This window comes from Anolis carolinensis, chromosome 2 (assembly GCF_035594765.1).
Source record: "Anolis carolinensis isolate JA03-04 chromosome 2, rAnoCar3.1.pri, whole genome shotgun sequence".
Taxonomy (NCBI): Eukaryota; Metazoa; Chordata; class Lepidosauria; order Squamata; family Dactyloidae; genus Anolis; species Anolis carolinensis.
Window position 1 is genome coordinate 88369997 of NC_085842.1, and position 24466 is coordinate 88394462.

Here is a 24466-nt window from a genome sequence, read left to right on the forward strand (position 1 = left end):
TGGCAGATGGAATAATAAAGCAATGAGTACAACAAAAAGCCCCTATTGCACATACATAGAAAACCCCAGCCAAAACATTTCCCTCAACAACTCCTTTTTTAAAAAATGAAACCTTTTTCTAGAGACATTATGAGGTATTTTGGATATTATTTTAGGTTTAATGAGCATTTTTATTTACATTTTATTTATATGGCTGCCATGGAAATATAACTTGCAGAATATCCCAGACAGCAGGGCCACTGAATGGGGAGAATCCTGGAAGTTGCAGTCTGCAAAGTAACTTTTTCAAATTTTGGTTCTTTCCTAAGTACATAGGTAAAATTTCTATAGGGCTCAAACTATTACAGCCCCTCAAGCCTTTCAGAATCCCCACCCATGTCTCCCCTGTGAGTCATCTTTAAGTACTATAAGCTCATCCATCCCACTTCCTATCTACCCAAAATGCAGCAGGATAAAATAAATAATAACTAATGCAGACAGAAAATATTAGCAACCATGTTAATAAAACATGGGAAGTCCTGTTTATGCAAGTTCATTTCAAGGGAAAAGATGAAGACAAGGCAAAAGATCATTGCAAGTAGGTACTACAAGAGTTGGAGTAAATGTACACCGGCTTTTGTTAGGATAACTCCCATCCCCAGGTATTCCAGTTGCTTTGAGCCATTTTCACCAGTCATCAACATGCAGAAAAAAGCCTCCCAGAGACCTACCTGACACACATTTTCTTTGAGGGCAGCTCCTCCTCCTCGTTCCCCCTGCATCCTTTTTGATGAAGGCACTCCAGGGTAATTTTCAGATCCTTCCTCAGTAATCTCCTTGGGACTTCCAGTTGTTCCATTAGCTGCCCTATCCCTCTTTAAAAGGGGGGGGGATTACATATTTGGACATTTAGATTCTGTCCATAATTGACCACCCTTTCCTGGGCTGCAGTTAGTTTGGCTATAAAGCCTTCAGATATTCCTCCAACCTGCTTGCTGAGCTGCATGCAACGCCTCTAACCCTAATCACACTGCCTGCAGAAGATGCCTCATGCTGTGCTGCTAACTCTTTTCACACTCCTCCACTTTAAGTTTTCACTGAGAAAAAGAAAATTCTGGACTTTAATATAGCAAAAGATATATCCTGTCATTTTGCAGTAAACCTTAATAAAACAGTTATGCTGGAGATACTCATAATAAACAGTGGCATACCTTGGTATTTTGCCACACAATACAAATCTATAGAAAAGAAGCCTATTCCAAGAAATGGGGTATGTTCTTACATTTGTATTAGCACTTTGATCTAAGAACTCCCAGAGAAAGAAAGGCAGGGTATGAATGTGACCACAAAATAAATACTTGAAACCTTGACTTACAGCAGAGATTTGCAACTGTGTTTGGCCAATCCCCCAAAAGATCATTTCCCATAACCTATACCTCCACAGCATATCTAAATATTTGATTTTCATTTTTTCCTCAAAAAATCACAGTCATATACCTGGTCTTGAGAATTAATTGTCAGAACCCTGCTACTAGAGCCTGGATGTGGCTCTGAGTTTCAGGGTCACTGACATTGATAAGACACCTGCGTCTCAGGACTCGGAGAAGAAACGGCTGCTGGACTTGGCGGGGAATCTGTGCAGGGTTTTGCTGAGCGGGAAGAGACTTTTCAAATGAGGGGGAGGGTATATAAAGGATGGTTGGCCGGAGCCTCCCATTCTTGGCTTTTCTGATGTCTATGTTTCCTGCAGTAAAGTTTCTGGTGATACCACAGAGAGTCTCGTGTGTTCATTCAGGAGCGGCTGTAGTGAGCTGACACTAAGCCAAGAATACGGACACCATCCCGCTGTAGCGGTGAGGTGCAACATGCAAGTGGAGGATGAAGAGCTCTTGGGCGCAGGAGGAGGAAGGTCGGGAAGGGCCACTCCCGAGCCGGACGCTGAGTTCCACCAGCTGGCGGCCCTGGCGTCATCCACTGCTTATGCCCAGCCGAATGGGGTAACCCAGAGGGAGCAGGGAGACAGCACCGGAGGAGAGGAAGATTTACCTTCCCCAGCCCCACAAAGGATGGTGTTTCTGGAGGAGAGGATGTCGGCGATGGAGACCACCCTGGCAGTAATGTCGAGGGCGATGGAGCGCCTGGCGTTTTTGGCAGAACCAGAGAGAGGAAGGGAACTTCGGGCTGGCTCAATGTGGGACATGAGCGTGGGAAGCAGCCAGGGCTTTGCAGACCTCCCAGCACCGAAGGGAAGGGGAATGCGAAAGGAGCCCGGCGCCCGACCCAAGACCCAAACAAGCCTGACGCGGGTGGAGGAGAGTGACGACGAAGGGGAAAAGCCTCCGAGAATCCCGGCTACGCTCCCAGCTGAGACCCTAGTGCCCCTGGCGAATGCCGGGCGTGGCACAGGGCCAAGAGAAACAGCAGCGGGGCCCACTGGTCCGCAAGGGGGCTTGCGACGGGCGGAGGATTGGGGATTGCCACCACAGGGACTCCTACCGAGACAAGAGGAACTAAGGATCGAGTTTGGGGGAGAGTCCTCTGAACTGGATTTTTTCCTTACCACGGTGAGGGGCTATATGGAGGACAATGCTCACACTTTTAGAACGGAATCCAGCCGGATCCGGGCCATTGGTGCAGTGTTGAAGAGGGGAGCGGCTAGCTGGTACGTTCAGCTGCACGCGCGGCGCAACCCATGTCTGGGGTCAGTCCGACGCTTTATGGGGGCCCTGGAGACCCGTTTCTGAGATCCATTGGAGCAAATCCGGGCGAGGGAGAAGTTGAAGACCGTCTCCCAGGGGCAGAGGTCGGTATCTGAGTATGCGGAGGAATTCCAATGCCTCGCCGAAAAGGTGCCGGAATGGTCTGCAGTGACAAAGATGGAACTCTTCAAAGAGGGGCTCAGGCGGGAGATCCTCTCCTGGGCGGTGCACCGTGATGAGCCTGACACACTGCACGGATGGATTCAGCTGGCGGGGCGCGTAGAGACATCGCTGGCCCAGGCGAGGAGGCACTGAGGAGGGCTACAGCAACGGCCGCAGATGAAAGAGGGGAGCCGGAAGGAGGGATCAACCCCAGCCGGGAGGAGAGCGGAGCCGAGAGGGAACGTGAGCGCCAGCAGGAGTGGCTGCTTCGTGTGCGGCCGGTTGGGCCACAGGGCTGCCGAGTGCTGGCAGAGAAAAGGGGAAGGCGGAGGCCCGCCCAAACCAAGAGCCGTGGCAGGAAAACGCGCTGAGGAAGAACCACCGATGAGGGACCATTCGGGGGGGTTGGTAAGTCAGGACAAAGCTATGATAGTGGTCCCCATTCAGCTTGAAAATGGCAGCAAACAAGCAACATGCAAAGCGTTTGTGGATTGTGGATGTTCCAGGAACATCATTTCCCCTGAATTAGCCGGGGGATTGGGATGCGAAAGAACGAGCCTAGAATCCCCAATAGCATTTTCGCAGTTGGACGGATCCACAGCATCAGGATCGTTAGCTAGGCACAGTGCCGAAGATGTAAAGTGTAAGATAGGGAGTTGGGAAGGAAAGGTGTCATTTGTGATATCACAAATAGCCAACTATAATGTTATACTAGGCATGCCGTGGCCGGGGCAGGCCAACCCGCAAATCAACTGGGAGGATAAGAGCATGATTTTCGGGATGAGTTTGGAAGAAGGGAGCCAGGAAGTCGAGAGGGAGCCAGGGAAAAGGGGGGAGGAAGACTATCAGAATAGCAGAACTGGCAGATAAATTACCCCCAGAGTATCATGATTTTGTGGACGTGTTTGACGAGAAGGAAGCAGACAATTTCCCACCGAAGCGGAGGGTTGAAGTGAAAATAGAGCTAGTCCCAGGAGCAGAGCTTCCCAAGGCAAAGATATACCCGACGTCGGCTAGGGAAAAGGAGGAACTGAGAAAGTACATTGATAAAAACCTAGCGAGGGGTTTCATAGAACCTTCGAATTCCCCTTTAGGGGCACCTGTGTTGTTTAGGCGGAAAAAGGACCAAACGCTGAGGCTCTGCATTGACTACAGAGGCCTGAATGCAATCAGTACTGTAAATAAATACCCTCTACCCTTAGTGAAGGACTTGATCGCCCAGTTATCGGAGGGGCAGATATTCACTAAATTGGATTTAATTGAGGCTTACCATAAATTGCAGATCAACCCAGAGGACAGGTGGAAGACGGCCTTCTCCTCCGCCTTCGGATTATTCAATTATTGTGTGCTCCCATTCGGTTTATGCGGGGGAGGGGCCGCGTTCATGCAATTAATCAACGAAGTGTTGCATCCATTATTGTACAAGGGAGTTTTTATTTTTTTAGATGATATATTGATAATGTCTCGGACCAAGGAGCAACACGTAGAACTAGTCAGGGAAGTCCTACAAAAGTTGAGGGAAGCGAAACTGTATGCGAAACTTGCCAAGTGCGAGTTCAATAAAGACCAGATAGACTTTCTGGGGTATAGGATTTCCTCCCAGGGAGTGGCGATGGACCCTGCGAAGGTGGAAGACGTAAGGGGGTGGGAAGCCCCCAGAACACGGAAGCAGCTGCAATCCTTCCTGGGGTTCGCAAACTTCTATAGAACATTTATCAAGGACTTTGCGCGCCTCACTTTGCCATTAACTGATTTGTTAAAGACTAAAGGCAGGGGAGAAACAGCCAAAGTGAAGGCCCCTGGGGCCAAACTGACCTGGACAATAGAATGCCAGGAAGCTTTCGAAGCCCTAAAAAAGCGTTTTACTGAGGAGCCTGTCCTACAGCACCCTGATATGTCTAAGACCTTTGTAATACATTGCGATGCGTCAGACCGGGCATATGGGGCAGTCCTGCTGCAGAAAGACGAGGGGGGGAACCTGAAGCCATGTGGCTATCTGTCGAAAAGGTTTAGCGATACAGAAAAAAACTGGCCGATTTGGGTGAGGGAAGCCTTAGCGATTCTGAAAGCACTAGAGTGCTAGAGACACTTTCTGGAAGGGAGTGGAATACCGTTTGAGGTGTGGTCTATTCATAAAAATTTACAATATCTGAGATCCCCTCGCAAACTATCAGCGAAGCAGATTAGATGGGCCCAATATTTCAGCCGTTTTGATTTCAGACTCAAGTTCTTCCAGGGGAAACACAACATACTCGCTGACGCTCTCTCTCGGATGCCTCAGCACGGGGGAGGAATTCAGGAATCTGAGGGGAGCCTTTTCCTAGATAAGCAATGGGGCCTGGCAGTACTGACTCGAGCACAAGCGGCCAAAGAAAACAAACGTACTGCCATTTCCACGGGGGGAGGAGAAATATGGGAGGAAGAGTTGAAGCGAGCATATGGAATGGACGAATGGTTACAAACGAACAAAGAACAGGGAGAACTGTGTGGGGATTTGGTGTTTGTTAATAAGAAATTGTATATTCCTGAATGTTTGAGACAAGAAATGTTAAGGAAATGCCATGATAACAAGGGTGCAGGTCATCTAGGCCCTACCAGGACTATTAAACTGTTGGCCAAACAATGCTGGTGGCCCGGAATGAGGAAAGACGCCAGGGGGTACGTCACGCAGTGTGAATTATGTGCAGAGGGCAAAACACCACCTGGGAAGCCCCAGGGGCTATTGCAGAAGGTGGTGGAGCCCATGAGGCCATGGGAATGCGTGGCAATGGATTTTGTAGGCGAACTACCCCCCAGCAGAGGCCACAGATACATTTGGACAATATTGGACCTATTCTCAAAACAGGCGCACTTTGTGGCCCTGCCAAAACTCCCCTCGGCTGAAAAGCTCGCGGATTTGTATGTAAAGCATGTATATCGCCTACATGGGTACCCCAACAAAATAATTAGCGACCGGGGAGTCCAATTCACTGCAAAATTTTGGGGAAAATTCTTACAGCTGTTAGGAGCAGAAAGGAACCTGAGCTCGGCCTTTCATCCCGCGACCAACGGGGGGGGGGGGGGGTCGAACGTACCCAACAAACACTGTGCCAATTCTTGAGGATGTACACCAATTATAGACAGGACGATTGGTCAGACCTTCTGCCGTTTGCTGAGATGGCATTTAACGGGGCCATACATCCGGCCACAGGTCGTGCCCCATTCGAAATAGTATACGGAAAGGAGGTGGCACCTTTCCCCAGGCTACCCGAGTGGAAGGAAGGAGAGGGCCAGACCGACAAGGAATGGCCGGCTAAAATTAAGCGAGGGTGGCAGAACGTGGTGGAGGCATTGCGGGAAACGCAAAAGAAGTACAAGCTCTTTGCAGATCGTAGGCGCCGAGAGGGAGACAAATTGGGCGAAGGAGATCTGGTTTGGCTGAGCACAAAAAACCCGAAATTGGGGTTTCCATCTAAGAAATTGGCTCCACGCTATATAGGGCCGTTCAGGGTGGCGAAAAGAATAAACGAAGTGACCTATCAGCTGAGGCTACCCAAGGACCTAGGAAAGGTACACCCGGTATTCCATTGCAGCCTGTTAAAAAAGTATAAAGGAACTCTGGACAGCGGAGAACAATAGTTGTGTTAAATCTTTTCCTTCCAGGACGAAGGGGAGGAGGACGCCATGTCAGAACCCTGCTACTAGAGCCTGGATGTGGCTCTGAGTTTCAGGGTCACTGACATTGATAAGACACCTGCGTCTCAGGACTCGGAGAAGAAACGGCTGCTGGACTTGGCGGGGAATCTGCGTGGGGTTTTGCTGAGCGGGAAGAGACTTTTCAAATGAGGGGGAGGGTATATAAAGGATGGTTGGCCGGAGCCTCCCATTCTTGGCTTTTCTGATGTCTATGTTTCCTGCAGTAAAGTTTCTGGTGATACCACAGAGAGTCTCGTGTGTTCATTCAGGAGCGGCTGTAGTGAGCTGACATTAATATCTTATTCAACCAAGTACATCATTCCATATTCTAGCATGAGACATTGGGGCTTGTCATCTTGGGTTTGTTGACTAATCAGAATAGAAAATCTAGTCTATACTTCTGGAGAAACAAATACCTGTGTGTAAATAGGGACAGGGAGAATAAAAGATATCTGCTTTTCAGGCTAAATGCAACATTGTGCTGGCATTGTCGCATCAGTGGCATTCTTTCTCTCCCCACCCAGGCCTCAGGTCTGCAGAAAACCCGATTCCTGAGGGTTTCTTTCCCTCTCATGTGGTTTTCTGAGATGCAAAGGATGCTGCAAAAGGAAGGGGAAATCATCCCCTCCACACACACAGACACATACCTACTGGATTCTGTTTTACTACCAGCAGAAGTCTAGTACTGACTCCACTCTTTCCACATCAAAATGGAATAGTACACAAGAGTTAAAAGACATATCCTTACATCCTTTCCAACATCTCAAATGAAGTTCGGCATACTGAGGTCTAAATGGGAGTTTAAGAGTGATAATGGTGCAATAATATCCCTAGCGATCAAGCTTATAGCACTCTTTTAAAAAAGAGCAACCAGTTTAGACAATACCCCTTATCAAAAATCTCCCATATTTGCTGTGCTGTCTCTTATATTTTGCGTTTGTTGCTGAAACATTGTCAACTATTTCAGACCTTCTGAAAATAAAAGTAGCAAAATATACCATTTTATACAGAAAAAAATCCCAAGGTTTAGCAGTACCTGAAAACTGTGTGTTTCGCCCACTACGCCTTTACTCCTTTCTTTTTTATGTGGTGCTGCAGTAAAGGGGCGCCGCTGACGCTTTCGCCTTCGTTGTTTCACAGGAACTTTCTCAGGAGCTGCTGTGGAAAGAGCAAAGTCCATGACAGTCCTGGCATCTCTGTCCCTCAGGCTTCAAACTCCAGAATTCAACAGTTTTCACCTTGCACAATACAGCAAAGTAACTACAGTCAACTTTATTTCTTTGTTCCACTCAGAGTAAATGGCTGCAATCCTTTCACAGGAACGTAAAGCGTATATAATGAATTCATGTTGTATTCATCATATTTGTACTCAAGCAAAGCACTTCTTGTTCTTACTATCTTCCAAATAGCAACAGTTGGAAGAAAAGACCATTTTATTTATATGAACAGGACAGATCAGAAATTTGTATTAATGTCACTCAGTGAAAGAGCTGGTGTTTAAAAAACCACCTACATTAATAGGAAGTTTCATCAGCATGATCATGAAAAAAAGATCTAGACAGCATCAGCTGAAAATTCAGAAAGTCAAGTCAGAGGACATGCTGGGGTTTTGTATAGTAACATGTTCCTCTCCTATTGTTTGACCTGTCTTTTTGCCAGTCCATCCCTTGGAAATGCTCGAATCCATCACTATCATTGGAATTCCAGTAGTAATGTTGGCAAGACTTTGTTCAAACTAATAAGACAAAGACACAGCTCCTTCTTTTTGATTTGGACCTAGATAATTAAGGATGTGTTTTATACCAACTTATTTTATAGAATTACAGAAGTGGAAGGAATCACAAGAGCCATGTGGTCCAACTTTCTGCCATGTAGGAATATTTACATCTTACTTATTATCATACTAGCTTTGCCCAGCCACGCGTTGCTGTGGCTTATGAGAATCCTTTGTTGGCCAGGTGTAATAAAAAGCCTGGCTGTTTTCTTCTTATGGGAATCCTTGTTTGGTGAGCTGGAATGCAACGGAATAGGCTTGCTGCTTGGAAGGCTGGGTACTTGCATTCTAAGGGAATGGTTTTTTGGGCTGCTAGAATTGCAACGAATAGCCTCACTGCTTCAAAGCCTGGTTGCTTGCTACCTAGCAGAATCTTTGGTTGGCCACCTTCAATAGTACAGAGTAGTATCACTGCTTCAAAGCCTGGCCGCTTTCTACCAAGGTTAATCCTTTGTTGGTCTGGTCGAATTGCACTGAATAGCCTTGCAGCTTCAATGCCTGGCTGTGTTATAACTACTGGAATCCCTGTTTGGCGTGTTGGAGGAACACCTTCAATCAAAGAGCCGCTTTGAAGCCTGGCTTCTTCCTTTGTAGGGGAATCATTGTTTGGCCAGCTTGAATTACACTGAATAGTCTTGCAGCTTAAAAGCCTGGCTGCTTTCTACATAGGACATCCTTGTAAGTAAAGTAAGTAACTTTATTTTTCTACCCCACCACCATTTCCCAGCAGGAACTTGGGCCGGCTACACGGGACACAGGCCCGAAGATACGGAACAAGTAGATCAGTTAAAACATATTGCAATAAAAACACAGTAAAAACAGCATTTATACAAAACAGTTACTTTAAATAAAACAATACATTAAACCATCAAACTCAGTTAACATATAAATCAGTTAAAAATAAAGTAGGATAAAATGGACCACCAGGTGGTGGAGGAAATGGCATGGAGGGGCCACTTAAACTAAGGTGCAATAATACAGTTCTAAACTGCTTTGGGGCCAAAGGACAAAGTGTAAACATTTCTGGACTGAAGGGGTGGGAGACGGGCAGCTAATTTGTTATGAGAAGAGGGACCTGTGCGAAAGAAGGTGTATTAATCTGACTTTTGGTCATGGGGACTCAGTTATTCAAATGCGCAGCGAAAAAGCCAAGTTTTTAGCTACTTTTTAAAAGAAGCATGGGTGGAGGCCTGCCTGATCTCCCCCGGGAGGGAGTTCCAGATCCGCGGGGCGACTACTGAGAAGGCCCCCTCCCTTGTCCCCACCAACTAAGCCAGCAATGGTGGTGGGAGCGAGAGAAGGGCCTCTCTGGATGAAGGAAGAGATCGTGCAGGTTCATAGGGGGAAATCTGGTCACAAAGGTAGGCAGGTCCCAAACCATTTAGGGCTTTATAGGTAAGAACCTGCACCTTGAATTGGGACCAGAAAATAATCGGCAGCCAGTGGAGCTCCTTAAGCAGGGGAGTAGATCTCTCCCTGTAATTTGCTCCCGTTAACAACTTGGCTGCCGAATGTTGGACTAATTGTAGTTTCCAGGTCGTCTTCAAGGGCAACCCCACATAGAGTGCATTGCAATAATCCAATCTAGAGGTGACCACCGTGGCCAAGTCAGACTTCATGAGGTACGGTCGCAGCTGGTGCACAAGTTTTAGTTGTGCAAAGGCCCTCCCAGCCACCAATGACACCTGAGCATCAAGTGTCAGCGCCGAATCCAGGAGGACCCCCAAGCCTTCAGAGGGAGTGCGACCCCGTCAAGCACAGGTTGCCACCTTATGCCCCAATCCTTGCTAGGCCAGGTTGAATGGGATGGAGTCGCCTCGTGGCTTCAAAGCCTGGGGGTTTCTCACCTAGGGGAAATCTTGGTTGGCAGGTTGAATAGCACTGAACAGCCTTGCTGGTTGCAAGCCTAGCCACTTTCTACCTTGCGGAATCCTTGGTTGAACAGCAATTAATAGTCTCAGTGTGGCAGGTATGAATGCTGCAATTAATAAAGGCATTTAATGGCCTTGCAGTTTCAAAGCCTGTCTGCTTCCTGCCTGGGGGAATGCTTTGTTGGGAGAGTTAGCTGGCCCTGATTGTTTCCTTTCTGGAATTCCCAATTTCCCTGCTTTCAGAGTGTTGCTCTTTATTTACTGTCCTGGTTTTAGAGATTATATTGTTCTGTATTATTATACCACAGTAATTATTACATATTATATTTATCATCTTATATTATTTGCTTAGAACTGGATTATATGAGGCCCCTCCTACACAGCTGTATAAAATCCACACTGAACTGGACTATATGGCAGTGTGAACTCTAGATAATCCAGTTCAAAGGAGATACTGTGGATTATCCTGCCTTGGCAATCTGGGTTAGATAGCTGTGTGGAAGGGCCTTGAGTTTACACTGCCATATAATCCAGTTCAAATCAGATAATCTGTATTTTATAGGCTGTGTCGAAGAGGCCTAACTGCCTGTGACCTGGGTGTCATCTTGGCTGAGGGAGTTGCTAGGACATGAAGAGGGCGGGGCCTAAAGGCAGCGCCGGGGGGGGGGGGGGGTAAAGGCAGCAGAACCTACTTTTCTAACTGGCATTTAAGGGGGGAAAAGCTCTTCCTCATCCTCTGTAATTTAGACTATTTTTCTAGGTTTTTTTTTTTAATTGAAAGACATATTTGGAAGACTATGTCTTTTGTGGCCAAATTTGGTGTGATTGGGTTCAGTGGTTTTGTTGTTTACTCCATAATAAATTTAGACTATTTTTCTAGTTTTTTTTTTAATTGAAAGACATATTTTGGAAGACTATGTCTTTTGTGGCCAAATTTGGTGTGATTGGGTTCAGTGGTTTTGTTGTTTACTCCATAGTAAAATGAATATTACATTTATATATATTGTATATAAATTTAGTAGCAAAACAGAATAGTACATTCTAAAGCACACAAGCACTTCCTACCTTCAGCAACATCCAGAACTTGAGTTGTGGGGTAAAACTCAGGTATTTCAGTATCCAAAGGACCAGCCTCAGAACACTGTGAACAAGCAATATGCACAATTTACCAAACAAATTCAAATACCTACAAGAAGGTTCATTTCCTTGAATTAATCTCAACTGCAATTAATCTCAACTGCAAAAAATAACAATTACAAGTAACGTATGTTTCAAACAATAACAATTTAAAATAGCTATTATTAGGATAGCAAAGGAAGCTCCCAATATCTCCCACTAGATGGCAACAATTCTGAGAAGGATCATATTTGCTTAACCACTAATCATAAAAAACTCGCTTATCCAACGTAAACGGGATAAGCAAATATGTTGGATAATAAGGAGAGATTAAGGAAAAGCCTATTAAACATCAAATTAGGTTATGATTTTACAAATTAAGCACCAAAACATCATGTTATATAAAAAAAATTGACAGAAAAAGTAGTTCAATATGCAGTAATGCTATGTAGTAATTACTGTATTTACGAATTTAGCACCAAAATATCAAGATGTATTGAAAACATTGACTACAAAAATGCGTTGGATAATCCAGAATGTTGGATAAGCGAGTGTTGGATAAGTGAGACTCTACTGTAATTAAATAAGCTTTCTTTCTAGCTGAAGAAGACAAAAACATTAATAAACAATAAGATACTAATTAATTGGGAAGAGATCTTCAACTAATGCAATAGAAATATTACGCTGTCTCAAATCTAGTGTCTTAAACATATGGCATTTTAAAACTTTATAAAATATAATACTGAGAACAAACACTGAACAAAAGGGTAAGCAAGTCTGCCATTCCAAGTGTTTTGGGACTATAGCTTCCATGGTTCCAGTTTAGGGTCAATGGAAGTGGCAGTCAGCAAAAACTAGATGGCCACAGCAGCTTACCCTTGCTACAAAATGTAACTGAAGGGAAACTGCTTGGGATTAAGGTATCCCAAGGGCCACCTTTCTGTATTATTATTATTATTATTATTATTATTATTATTATTATTATTATTATTATTTTGCTCAGGTAGATCCCTTTGACACCTGGGCCCTGTAGCAAGCCCCCTCTTATCTGAAGTAGTCAAGAGGCATGCAAGGCAGTCACTGTGGCACAGCAATATTTTTGGAAATAATTCTGCTTTTAAGTTCTGAGGATATTATTACTATTACAGATTTTATATGTCACAGGTTTTACCTCTACATAAAAACCAAATTGTTTGCATTTATAAGGAAAATGTACTGGGAACTTGATTTATCATGTTCCATGTTATTTTCGCATAATTTGACTGATTACCATGCTTTCATCAAATGAATACTATTAAAAGATCCCCAAATATGTAATTATTTTACTTACAGGGGCTTATTAAATCTTTATATTCTAGGTAACATTTTGACCCTGCAGGAAGGAGCATACCTTCTTTATGGAAGTCCATTCTCTCTTTGGTATAAAGGTGGTATCCAAATCATTGGATTCCAGGAGCTTTTTAGTTGGTTTCCTTTTGCGCTTAGTCCCAAAACGCCCTGCAACAAAGATGTACATGCAGCATTTTCTTCCATTACATGCAAACTACTAGTAAGAAATGACAATCTGAATACTAACTGTGACATCATTTGTTAAATCTTCACTTTACAAAGTCATCTGCAATTTATAAAGTATAGGCCGTGCCTCCTGAAAGGCCCTTGCTTTCTACAGATTTGCAATGTGTGCAACTTCATATCCAGTTGCAACCTTTAGATAATAAATGTCTGCCCAAAGTCTGAGCATTCAATGTCTCAAATACTGACTACAATATTTAACTGTACTTATGAAATTAAACCTGGGGCAAGCAGAAATTGGTATGGCATTGTGTGTGCCATCTATGTCTTAAAAATGCATGGCTCTATTTAGAGATGCAAATGGGTAAACAGCCAGTATGGATATTTTTAACAAGAAACTATCTTCTTTTAAATCTTTCTAGTTCTTTATTCGTTCTCTTAAATCTCATATAAAAATATTCAGAAAGCAAATCTTAGGAAACATTTGGAGATTTGCCTTACGAATGGTACTTAAAAGGGGCTGAATACATACCTGAAAATAAATGCATTCAAAAGCAAGAAAATTATGAACAGGTTAATATGCAAATTGATTTTATAGCACCTTTGAGAGTCAGAGAAAGATGTTGGTAGCATAAGCTTTCATAGACATAAATCTACCTCATCAGCGCATGAAGTGCCTAGGAACAGATATTTAGACTTATGAATGAGCAGGTTGCGTGAATGAATGACAACAGAAATGCAGATATGGTGATGAAGTGACAGGTTGTTTTAATAATGGTCACTGGAGAAAAAAGTTGGAGGAAAGCTACAAGTTGAGTATCCCCTACCCAAAATGCCTGCGACTAGAAGGGCTTTGGTTTTGAAATACCTGTATTTGCATATACGAGTATGTGAATAAAGATTTATAAAGGGTCTTCCCCAACAATCAGTCTCTTTGCATCACTCTTTGGTGACATCGCTGCCACCGGTCCTTCCACATCTAGTTAACAGTCTACAAATGCTTATGCTATCTTCTTTCTCCCAGTTTCAAATGCTCTAAAAATCCCCTTGCATACTGATCCAGACTAACATCTTTGAATTATGCAAAAATTAAGTCAGATATGCATAATATGTTGACAAATATCTGCAGTTATTTCAAATGATGGTGCAAATAATATGCTTCTTACCTGACTTCATTAACTGTCCCCCTGTCTGTGGATGAAGAACAGGGAGAAGAACTGGAGGAGCAGCAGAAGTTTCTTCTTCTCCCTCTTCATCTTCTTTCTCCAAAGCGTTTGGTGAAGACAACGTCAAAACTGGCATTTCAGATCTTGGTTCCATAGAATGGGAATCAGGTTCATCTGAGAGAGAACGCTCAGCCTCCAGGACTGGAGGAGACTCTTTAGATGAAGAAGCAGATGGTGAAGAAGCAGATGAAACTGAATCCAAGGGCTTCTTTTCTAGATGCTTTTTACGAGCCTTCTTGCCAGTGCTGTCCTTCTGTTTGCCCTCAGATCTCTCTAGAGAACTTGCCTATTAGCGGTCATATACAAAAAAAAACAAACATTTAAAACACTGGTCAAAACTGTATGGACAACGAACACTAGCAAGGACTATAATGAGTCAGAAATAAGGGTAACGTTTCTGCTGCAGCTGAAAATCTAAGGAAATAAAACTTTGGAAATATTTAATGGTTTGTTATTGTTTTATATACTTATTCCAACAAATTATCTCCACCTCAAAGTATTAAATTACTGCCAAATTTCTTCACTTTCTTGACACATTAATGATAGTACCAGCCTAAACGTGTGATATTAAAGAAGCGTTCCTCTTTCTGTCTCTCCATATTAACTGATATTCATACCAAATAATACTGGTACCAAATGACAACTCTGAACAGATGTTTCATTTAGCCCAGTGATTCTCAACCTGTGGGTCCCCAGATGTTTTGGATTTAAACTCTTAGAAATCCTAACAGCTGGCAAACTGGCTGGGATTTCTGGGAGTTGTAGGTCAAAACACCTGGGGACCCACAGGCTGAGAAGCACTTAGCCATAACACATATGACCTTTCCCCAATAATATGGTTAAACATTTTCCAAAACTGCCTAGCAGGGGATATAAGTGATTTCCCTCCCTTCCCTGGGGATGTTTCTCTATTCCTATATGGTTGAATGGTTCCCATGTTAGACAATCACAGTAGTACTTAACCATTCTAATCAGACATTTTTTTCTTGAATATACAATATTGATTTGTCAATTTATACAAAGCCAACTTTCCATTCTTTAAGATAGAAATACTGATGCCACCTTTGTCCAACTTCACTAAAGAAAAGGAAAAGAATCCACATACATACAGGAAAAGGAATTTTCTTTTCCTCCTCACTATAATTTTCTGAATAAAAGAGACAACATGAGGGTGGGGAAAGAAGGTAAATGTAAATCAGGATCCTGGGCAGCCTTTCTTGTTTGTAACAATCTTAAAAAGACAAATGTTTCCCCAATTTTTCACAAGTTTCAAATCCAAGTCAACAGTGCATGGTGACACCCACCTTCCGAAATGGTTCCCGGCTCCTCTTTTTTTTCTTAGGTGGAAATATATGATCATATTCTTCTGCATATTCCAGAAGCCTCTTACTTGGCTTCCTAAGGCGTTTCTTCTCTGAATGTGCAGTAGAGAAAAACAAGGAACAGCCATGGTTAGTCTTCTTAGAACAGAAAAAAGGGCTGGGATGAAAATATCTGTTATGATCTAGTTCAACAGTAGTTTTATCAATAGCATTTTAGAATTTTCACCAACATTATAAAGTTTTCTTATACTGACTCAAGAATAAGCTTTTATTAGGTTTAAGCAGGTATCCACCAGCATATAAACTAATATTTCGAACGTACATATCTTTTACTCCCAAATTTGTAATTCTCTTTCTCTTCTAAAGGTAGATTTTGCCTTTCTTAAGTGGAAATTATGAAGGGATTCTAACTCAGATCTGTAACAGTATAACTAATGCATCGGGTGCAATGTAACCACCTCTGCTTTCAATAATTGTAATTCTCACCATAGTTAATACATTCTAGTGTTTTTTTTTTCTTATGTGGGAAGTGAAGACAATATATATTTTGCCAGGTTTTCCGTAGGTTTAATTTGTTTGTTAATTGCGTTCTCTTTTGTTTGTTTGTATGATCTCATTTTTCTTTCTTGTATTTTGTGTTAATGTCATATAAGCCACCTTGACTGCACTTAAGGAAAAGGTGCTCAAAGGCAGTATGTAAATGTCTTTATAAATAAAAACGGAAATAAGAAGCCCAATTTAAAACATATACTAAAAGATAAAACACAGTTTAAAAACAGTTAAATAAACATAGCAAAGCACCCTGTAAAGCCCTCTCTTTAAAAAATGAATTAAATATCACCTGTAAAAAAAGAAAGAGGCCTTTATTATTTTGGGGGGGGGGGGGAAGGGATTCAAATCTTCTGAAAACATTTTGCCTCTCTCCCTGCATTATTCAACAGAAATTCACCTAATATGGAACACCACAATTCCCACCTCACTCAGGAGATGAGTTTATGCTGATCTCATCGCTACTCAAATCTAGAAGAAATGGAACTGAAGTGAATGCTGACTGCAAATAACTAAGCCTCAATACTGCAAATCAAATACTGTGACACATTTTCCAATTCCAATCCCAGGTCCCTCCTGTATTACTGAAGCTGGCAGAAGGAGAACTGCTTTACTTTTCAACAAATGCCAAGATTGTAAAAGGATTACCTATACAAGGGTGAGACAACAGGAAGTGAGAGAAATCTACCCATCGGAAAAGAAATTTACTCTCAAAATAGTTATCATGGCAAAAAGGTGGCTCCACTGAAGCTTTATCACCAATCCTGGTTTCCACAAGCAAAATTTTTCGAAATCCAATAATGACAGGGACAGAAAGTGAGGTGAAATCTTCTGAACAGATAGCAAAACAAATACCATAGAGGAGTTAACCTTTCTGTATGTTATCCAAAGCTAATATCTATATATTTTTGGCAGGGGTTACACTTAAAAATATACCTGTTTCAACTTACAAACTAATTCAACTTAAAAACAAACCTACAGTTCTTAACTTGTCTGTATTTACTGGAGGATAATGCACTATCAATAATGTGCACCTCAATTTTGAAGGTGCGCATAGCAAAAAATAAAAATAAATCTGCTGTTGAATATAATATGTGGCTTCCTCTTTCCTGTTTCCTGCCCTGGAACGGCCAACAGGCAAGAGGAAGCGGTGCCCCTCCATCAGGCTGCACCAGTATCACCCTAATGGCACTTCCCAACTAAGGCCTCATTTATGCGGCCTTCAAAACTGATGGGAGGCTTTTAAGTCCTTGCGAATGAGGCCAGTTAGAACACTGTGCCACTCTGTTAGGCTGAGGCTGCAAGTTCACAAATCTCGGCCTGACAGATGGGCGTAGGGTGCTTATGTGTGTTATTCTAATGCACCATTGAACCAAGTGTGCGCCTCACTTTTGGCTATGTAATAGCGGAGTATACATAACCAACAACAAAACAACAACAAAAACAGATTTGAGTAATTATGGTAATATGCTAAAGTGCAGGCTTATCTATGGCCTTCAGCCATTATCATGGAGAAATCTAATAAACTTATAATTTATTAACACAAACAATTCTAGCAATGTCAAACAGAGGTGGACTAGGGCATGAAGTGTCCACATTTCAAGAGAAAAAGCTCAGAAACCTTTTAAATGTACCACAATGTGATTTGTGTGCTTTAAAAGTAAAACATACACATCATGGTTTGGATTCAGAATGCCCTCCCCGCAATGTTTGTAGTAGATGATATTCTGCTGGTGCTTCAGGGGGAAAAGAATATTTTGAACCATTTCCCCTTCAGCAACCAGTAGCATCTTCCGCATCATTCCAGGGGATCCCTCAACCCTCCAAAGTAGATTTTAGGGCAGGGGTCCCCAAACTAAGGCCCATGGGCCAGATGCAGCCCTCCATGGACATTTACCTGGACCCCACCTAAACTTTAGATTTAGGGTAACCTTAAGTCTGGAACAACTTGAGGGCATGCAACAACAATCCTTATTAATTTGACTATCTCATCAGCCAAAAGCAGGCCCACACTTCTCATCGAAATACTTGCAAGTTTATGTTGGCTAAGACTGTAATTAATTTAAGTATTGTATTGTTATTGCATGGTTTTTTGCACTACAAATAAGATATGTGCAGAAATCTATTCATATTTTTTTTTCAAACAATAGTCTGGCCCCACAAGTCTGAGGAACCGGCCTTCGGCTTAAAAAGTTTAAGGACTCCCTGGTTTAGGGGGTATCAAGGACTACAGGTAGAAGTATAATTAAGGTCATTTTCTCCTTCTTCCAGTAGGAGCATCCCAAAGCTCTGGAGCCAAGCCAAGATGCAGAATGCAGGAGTGTAATTTTATAAGGTAATATATCAAACCTAATGTGTTACCACATATACTCATGTATAAGCCAAGTTTCCGTCCCTTTTTAGGGCTGAAAAGGCCCCTTTCGGCTTATACTCGAGTGAGGGTCTTGGCCAGTTTATATTCAGGTTAGCTTATACTCGAGTATATATGCAATCAGAGTTGGACAGTCTTATCTTATAAAAGTCTTATTATCTTAAATTACAGTTTTATCTAAATATTCAAAAGCATTTAACCTACTGATGCCTTAATTAATGTAATTTTGTTGGTATCTATTTTTATTTTTTAAATTTACCAATAACTGCTGCATTTCCCTCTCTCATCTTATACTCAAGTCAATAAGTTATCCCAATTTTAAAATTAGGTGCCTCAGCTAATATTTGGGTCAGCTTATACTTGAGTATATATGGTATCTGCACCAACCCCCCTCCCCACAAAGCCAAACAAAAAAGGGATGGAAATGCAACACATACAGGAGATGATTTATTGGAATGGAGATATCATGGCCAGACTATGTTATGTTCTTATATTGGGAAGTAGGGCAGCTCTCCCTTTGTCAGCTTTCGTAATACAGGAGGGACCTGGTGCTGGAATTGGAATGTGTCCCAGTATCTGATTTGCAGTATTGAGGTTTAGTTATTTTCAGTAAGCATTGGTTTACAGTTCCATTTCTTCCAGAAGTGAATGGCTATGAGGGCAGCATGAACAAATTTCCTGAGTGAGGTGGGAATTATTAAGTGAATTTCTGTTGAAGTAGTCACAGAAATCGTGGCATACCAAGTTTTACTCTTATACCACTGCTTTGCTCAAGCCAGAGCAAACTATTTTCGAATTAGAGTTTTCGAGCAACAACAGAGCGGGTAAATTTCAACAAATTTGGATTCAACACATGTAAATCTCAATCCAGAAAAATCCATTTGGGTCCATGGAAAAAGTTACAAATGATTGCAAATAAGTAGAAGGAAACCCTTGACATTTATCTGAATAAGTCACAAATACATTAAGATACAAACATGGGGTGCAATATTCCAACCTAAAGTGTCAATAACACAAAGCAGTAGTTAACTGTTGAAAGGGAAGCTGTTAATGACATAAACCAACAGAAAAAATACAGGAAGTGCCCTAAACAACGTCCTCTCTAAAAACACAGGAAGTAACTTCCAAAAAATACAGGAAGTACCCACAAGATATTACATGTGAAGTGACTTGATACAACACTAACAGTGCTTTTTCTACCAATTAGGAAGTGAAGTGGCAACTAAGTATCAGATTTTTCAACTTTAGGTTGGAGAGGAGTATTGCACAAAATAACCACAATAAAAAAGCAGCAGCATCTCAACATGCCAGCATTTTGGGATAGGAAGCTTGTTTCAGCATATTACAAGTAGCCTCTATCTCTACTTTTTAACTGTGAAATTAGGAGGAGCCGCAAGATGGGAATTTAGCTGCAGGGAACCTAGCATATGAGTTAGATGTGAGAATGCCTGCTGTTGAATTCCCATCCCAAAATTCTGTGGAACTTCACAGATTGACACTGTCAGATGCCCCCACCTTTAGAACAGCTACTGGGGATGAAGGACACCTTTCATGTATGCATGGCTGATCGCACAGCACTTTGGACCCCAGCACAAAATGGTGTCTTTTCCAAAGCAATCTTCTACCCCCTTATTTTTCTCATACAATATTGAATTAAGAAGTACACTATAATTCTCAGTTTGCGACATTCCTTATGCTTAGTACAATATACTAATTTTATCAAAGACCTTGATCAAATATGCCTATTCTCCAAAGCATGCTACTAAGTCTTACTTCCACATTACTATACAGACTAGTAGATGTCAAATCCAGGAAACAATTTACTATGAGTGTGATTGAGTTACATTTCACAAGGGGCTATCACCCTGTATTTCAAAATACAGTAGAGTCTCATTTATCCAACATAAACGGGCCGGCAGAACGTTGGATAAGCGAATACGTTGGATAACAAGGAGAGATCAAGGAGAAGCCTACTAAACATCAAATTAGGTTATGATTTTACAAATTAAGCACCAAAACATAATGCTATACAACAAATTTGACAGAAAAAGTAGTTCAATAGGCAGAAATGTTACGTAGTAATTACTGTATTTATGAATTTAGCACCAAAATATCATGATGTATTGAAAACATTGACTACAAAAATGCGTTGGATAATCCAGAACGTTGGATAAGCGAATGTTGGATAAGTGAGACTCTACTGTAGTAGACCCATATAGTGTGAACCAAACCTCCCCCTTTTGCAAGACAGTGAAAATTGCAACCCAAACTACACAATCTGTGTAAAGTGTGATTCGTGTTTTATGAGAGTAAACTCCTGTACCCAAATTATCTTATTCATGTCTTCAATTTAACGTACTAGCTATTTCCCATCAGGAGAAACCAATTAACATTTCCAGCACTACTGAACTCTATCTACCCTTCAGCTTGTAATTTTGCAGAAATAGGCCTGGTCTGCACATACTACAAAATGACAATAAAAACCTGAGATGTAAACATGAATTGTACAATTACAGACTTCTGAGTTAGATGTCATTTTTGAATACTCCTCCAAATAAAAACAAGAACAAATCAATACATGAAGGGAAACCCGTCACACCCCATTATTCTGTATTTCTTTAACTGTAAGACTGAATTGATTGTAAGACGTGCCCAAATTACAGTAACAGTACCACCAAAAATACATAAGATATATCGGAAAACTAAGATACACGTCATTTTTAGAGATGTTTATATAGGGAAAAATGTATCTTAAAATTGAAGAAATACAACAGTTCTCTACATACTTTTTCACATAAGCAAGTATAGAATGACCCTCATATCTATGGAGGGTATGTTACAAGATGTCATATGGATACATGAAACTACAGGTTAATCCTATTGAATGACTTCCAGGAGAAACCTACCATAGTTGCACTGGAGAATCTAGGAAATGCCTACACTTCACACTACAACTGTAGACCCGTACTCTAGTGAATATTCCTTTATAACAGTAAATACGGTTAATACCCTAAATATCAGAATCCCGTTGTCAGGAAGCTGAGTTCTAACCCAGCCTTCTCCAGTTTTCTGTTCTAGAATCTTTCCTTTTTTTTAAATGGAGAGTATCTTCAGATGAATTTGACCCTACAATCTGATGATGTATTACACTCTAGAGACCCCTTAGTTCATACAGATAGTTCAAATTTGAAAGATTGCTAAATTCCGATTCATTCTCTGTTTCATGTGTTCTACACAAAGAAAAGCCAAATAAAATGTGTGATGCTTATAGTTCTAGCATTCTAGAGCCCCTCTGAATGCCTTTGAAAGACCTCACTTAGTTTCAATCAATAGTGATCAAAGGAACCAGAACTGTTCTGTTTCTCTAGCGCTGTTGATATGCTTACCAGCTTTAAACTGTTTTGATTTAAATACTCCCATTTCTTTTGGGATGTTACGAGGGTTACATCATCCAAACAGCATTCTCTATTCAGTTTTGAACAGTGACTCAAGGCATTCTCCAATTTCAGAGGATCGGCAACTCTCATGATTTTTATCAGATTGTGACTTCATTCCCACATGAACTAAACTGATATCACAGGGCTTTTCATAACTTTTACCAGGAGAATGTCCCACCAGATTTTTTCCTCACAGTACTGTAATTTACATCATGATAGTTGTGCCCCCCCCCTTTTGCCCTCCCCATCAGTATTTTTGCTTTCATCACATAATGGTTGCAGCCTTGCAGTTGCATCGCCACAATGTCTTGCTGGCAGATGACCAGTATACATTGTAGGTAGCAGAGGAAGGCAGCCTCCCCACTGTAAACTGTCCAGTTAGGCCTCCCTCTTCACATGTCTTGCTGCACTACACAAGCAACAGCTTCTCCCATCTGCCTCCTTTCAGCTACAGCACTTCATTTTATTGAGTCTAAAAGCTCTGGCTTAGAGAGAGTGACAATACCAGCTCTCTTCAATCTAGTGATTTCGGGCTCAGTTAAGGCCCTTTCCACACAACGGAATAAAATCCCACATTTTTTGCTTTGAACTGGAATATATGGAAGTGTGCACTCAGATAACCCAGTTCAAAGCAGATATTGTGGGATTTTATGCCTTGATATTCTTATATCAAGGGTTATATGACTGTATGGAAGGGCCCTGAGTGAAGCCCACCAGCTGAAAGAAGGAACATTCATTTTCATGGTATAATAGTTGCACACTTCTTTTTTCCACTTCAAAAAAGGGATAAAAACTACATGGTGAAATATGGTATCTTTCTTTGCATTGCCTAGCAAGCTAGCAATGATACTTGGATAGATCTATGTTGGTGGGCCAAACTCTTTTGCTGCAGTGAAAAACTGGTTTAGTAATTTGTCCTTTAATGCTGCACAAACTACTAATGTGTTCAGTTTTGAACAGCGGCATCCTGCTTTACAATTTGTATTGGAGAGTTCCCTTTTAGTAGCACCAGGATCAATAGATTTGATTGTGATACTGTGTGAAAGAGGACTGACCTTCTTTGGGTTTCTGACACTCTGCTTCTTGCTTTTTTTCTAATTTAGGAGCAGTTCCTGTTGTAGGCAAAGATGTCAAATCACTCAGAGTGTTATTTCCAGAACTACCACTGCCGTTAGGACTCCTGTAGGCGACTATGTTCTGAGTAGTCATTAGCTGCTTTTCTTTTGTCTTACTGTCATGTATATCTTTCAACATCATTAATAAGGTGCTGAATTTATAATCAGGCTCAACAGGCAGATGATTCTGCCCAGGGATAGATGAAAAGAGTAAGGGCACTGTGGTCTTAGGTGGCCCACTATCTTTAGCTTCATCATTCAAGGACCTATATGACAGCTCCTTCAGTTCTGAAAGCACGTGTTTCACAACTGCCGTCTCTATTTCAGCAGAATCACGGGAATTCTCATGTGCGCTGTTCAGCGGCTTGGGGCCATCCACGTTCCCACTTTTGGTAGAGGCATCTAAGTGAGACCCAAGAGAACCTTTGGTAGCAGAAAAGCAGCTGTCAGAGCTACATTCATCTTCCTTAAGAAAGGATTCTGTCCTGGCAGTAGCTCCTTTATGTTTGCATTTGATATTTCTGAACTGAAGCTGCTTTGTATCCATTTGACTTGTGAACCCCTTACTTTGGAGTGTAGTGTGCTTATCTGCAAAGGTAAGATTGTCATTCCTGTAAGCCAAAGCCACCTCCTCTGCAAAAGATGGCTCATGGAATTCCACCCTTCCTGCTTCCATGTGGGCATTTCTATCAAGAGATCCTTGGAGAGTTTTGCGACGTCTGCTGTTGCTTTTTGGGACACGTGCAGAATATTTATTTTTTTGCCTTGAAGACCGTTCCTTTCTTTTTTTATTTACAGAGTCACCATTTTTCAGGACACTATATGTGGATGCTGCTGCTATGCTTTGGTCAAGGGAGAGGAAATTGAAGGTGTCTGATGAATCAGAGTCTACCTGTTTTCTCTCAACTCCAGCATCTGTTGTAGAATAATGCTGCTGTAGTTTTGAAGTGTATATTAAACCTGTCAGATTTTTCTTTTTCTTCACACTGACTTTGGGTCTCTCCTGCTGGCTGTTTCTATGAGAGAACTCATGCTCTGGTTTCTTAGTTTTATTTTCAAATTGTCTTTCTCCAAAAGAAGAGAGCAAATAATTTTCCACAGTTCCTTTGGACCCCATCAGGCTCTTTGCTATTCTGCAAAGTTCATGAGATGCCTGCTTATCTGGCACATTTGTAGCAACCATGTCTTTAACATTGTCCACTGGTACTTTCTCACCATACTCTTTCTTGGATGTCTCAAGTTTGGTACTACTTTTTCTTACTCTGTTCCTCTTCCTGGTGTCAGAACTCTTCTTTGTTCGTGATTTAGTGACAATCTTCTCCTTATCATGGGCAAAATGTTTGGAATCCAGTGCAAATGATTTCAAACATCCATTCAGTTGCATGTTCTGTTCATTCAATGAGACCTTTTCATGAGATCCCATTAAACGTGTTTCCTTCTCACTGTCCATTTTGCTAGAAGTCTGGATGCATTTCTGGGTACCATTCTGTTTAAGATATTCACTTGTAAGACCAACACTGATCTCCCACTTAGCCATAAACCTCTTGGGAACCTTAGGTAAAAGAAAGGACAAGAAGAAATTAAGATAATAATTGTTTTATGTGCAAAAGGGACCTATCACAAAGGTTTATCAGTGCACATTCCTTAAAAGATGGGAA

At 41.8% G+C, this 24466-nt stretch overlaps 1 protein-coding gene across 12 annotated transcripts in view; it reads right to left on the bottom strand.

The window, feature by feature from the left end:
* nsd1 (nuclear receptor binding SET domain protein 1) overlaps window positions 1-24466 on the bottom strand; it is a 71080-nt gene that overhangs the window by 18479 nt on the left and 28135 nt on the right. For 11 of the 12 annotated variants that reach the window (XM_062970182.1, XM_008104954.2, XM_062970180.1 and 8 more), the window contains 7 exons: window positions 22749-24360; window positions 15319-15428; window positions 13955-14300; window positions 12667-12773; window positions 11226-11301; window positions 7552-7673; window positions 711-854 (listed from right to left, as the gene is read on the bottom strand). In XM_062970182.1, the coding sequence (XP_062826252.1) occupies window positions 711-854; window positions 7552-7673; window positions 11226-11301; window positions 12667-12773; window positions 13955-14300; window positions 15319-15428; window positions 22749-24360 (2517 nt within the window). The remainder of the gene's footprint in view (window positions 1-710; window positions 855-7551; window positions 7674-11225; window positions 11302-12666; window positions 12774-13954; window positions 14301-15318; window positions 15429-22748; window positions 24361-24466) is intronic. The other variant, XM_062970183.1, reaches the window with a different exon arrangement.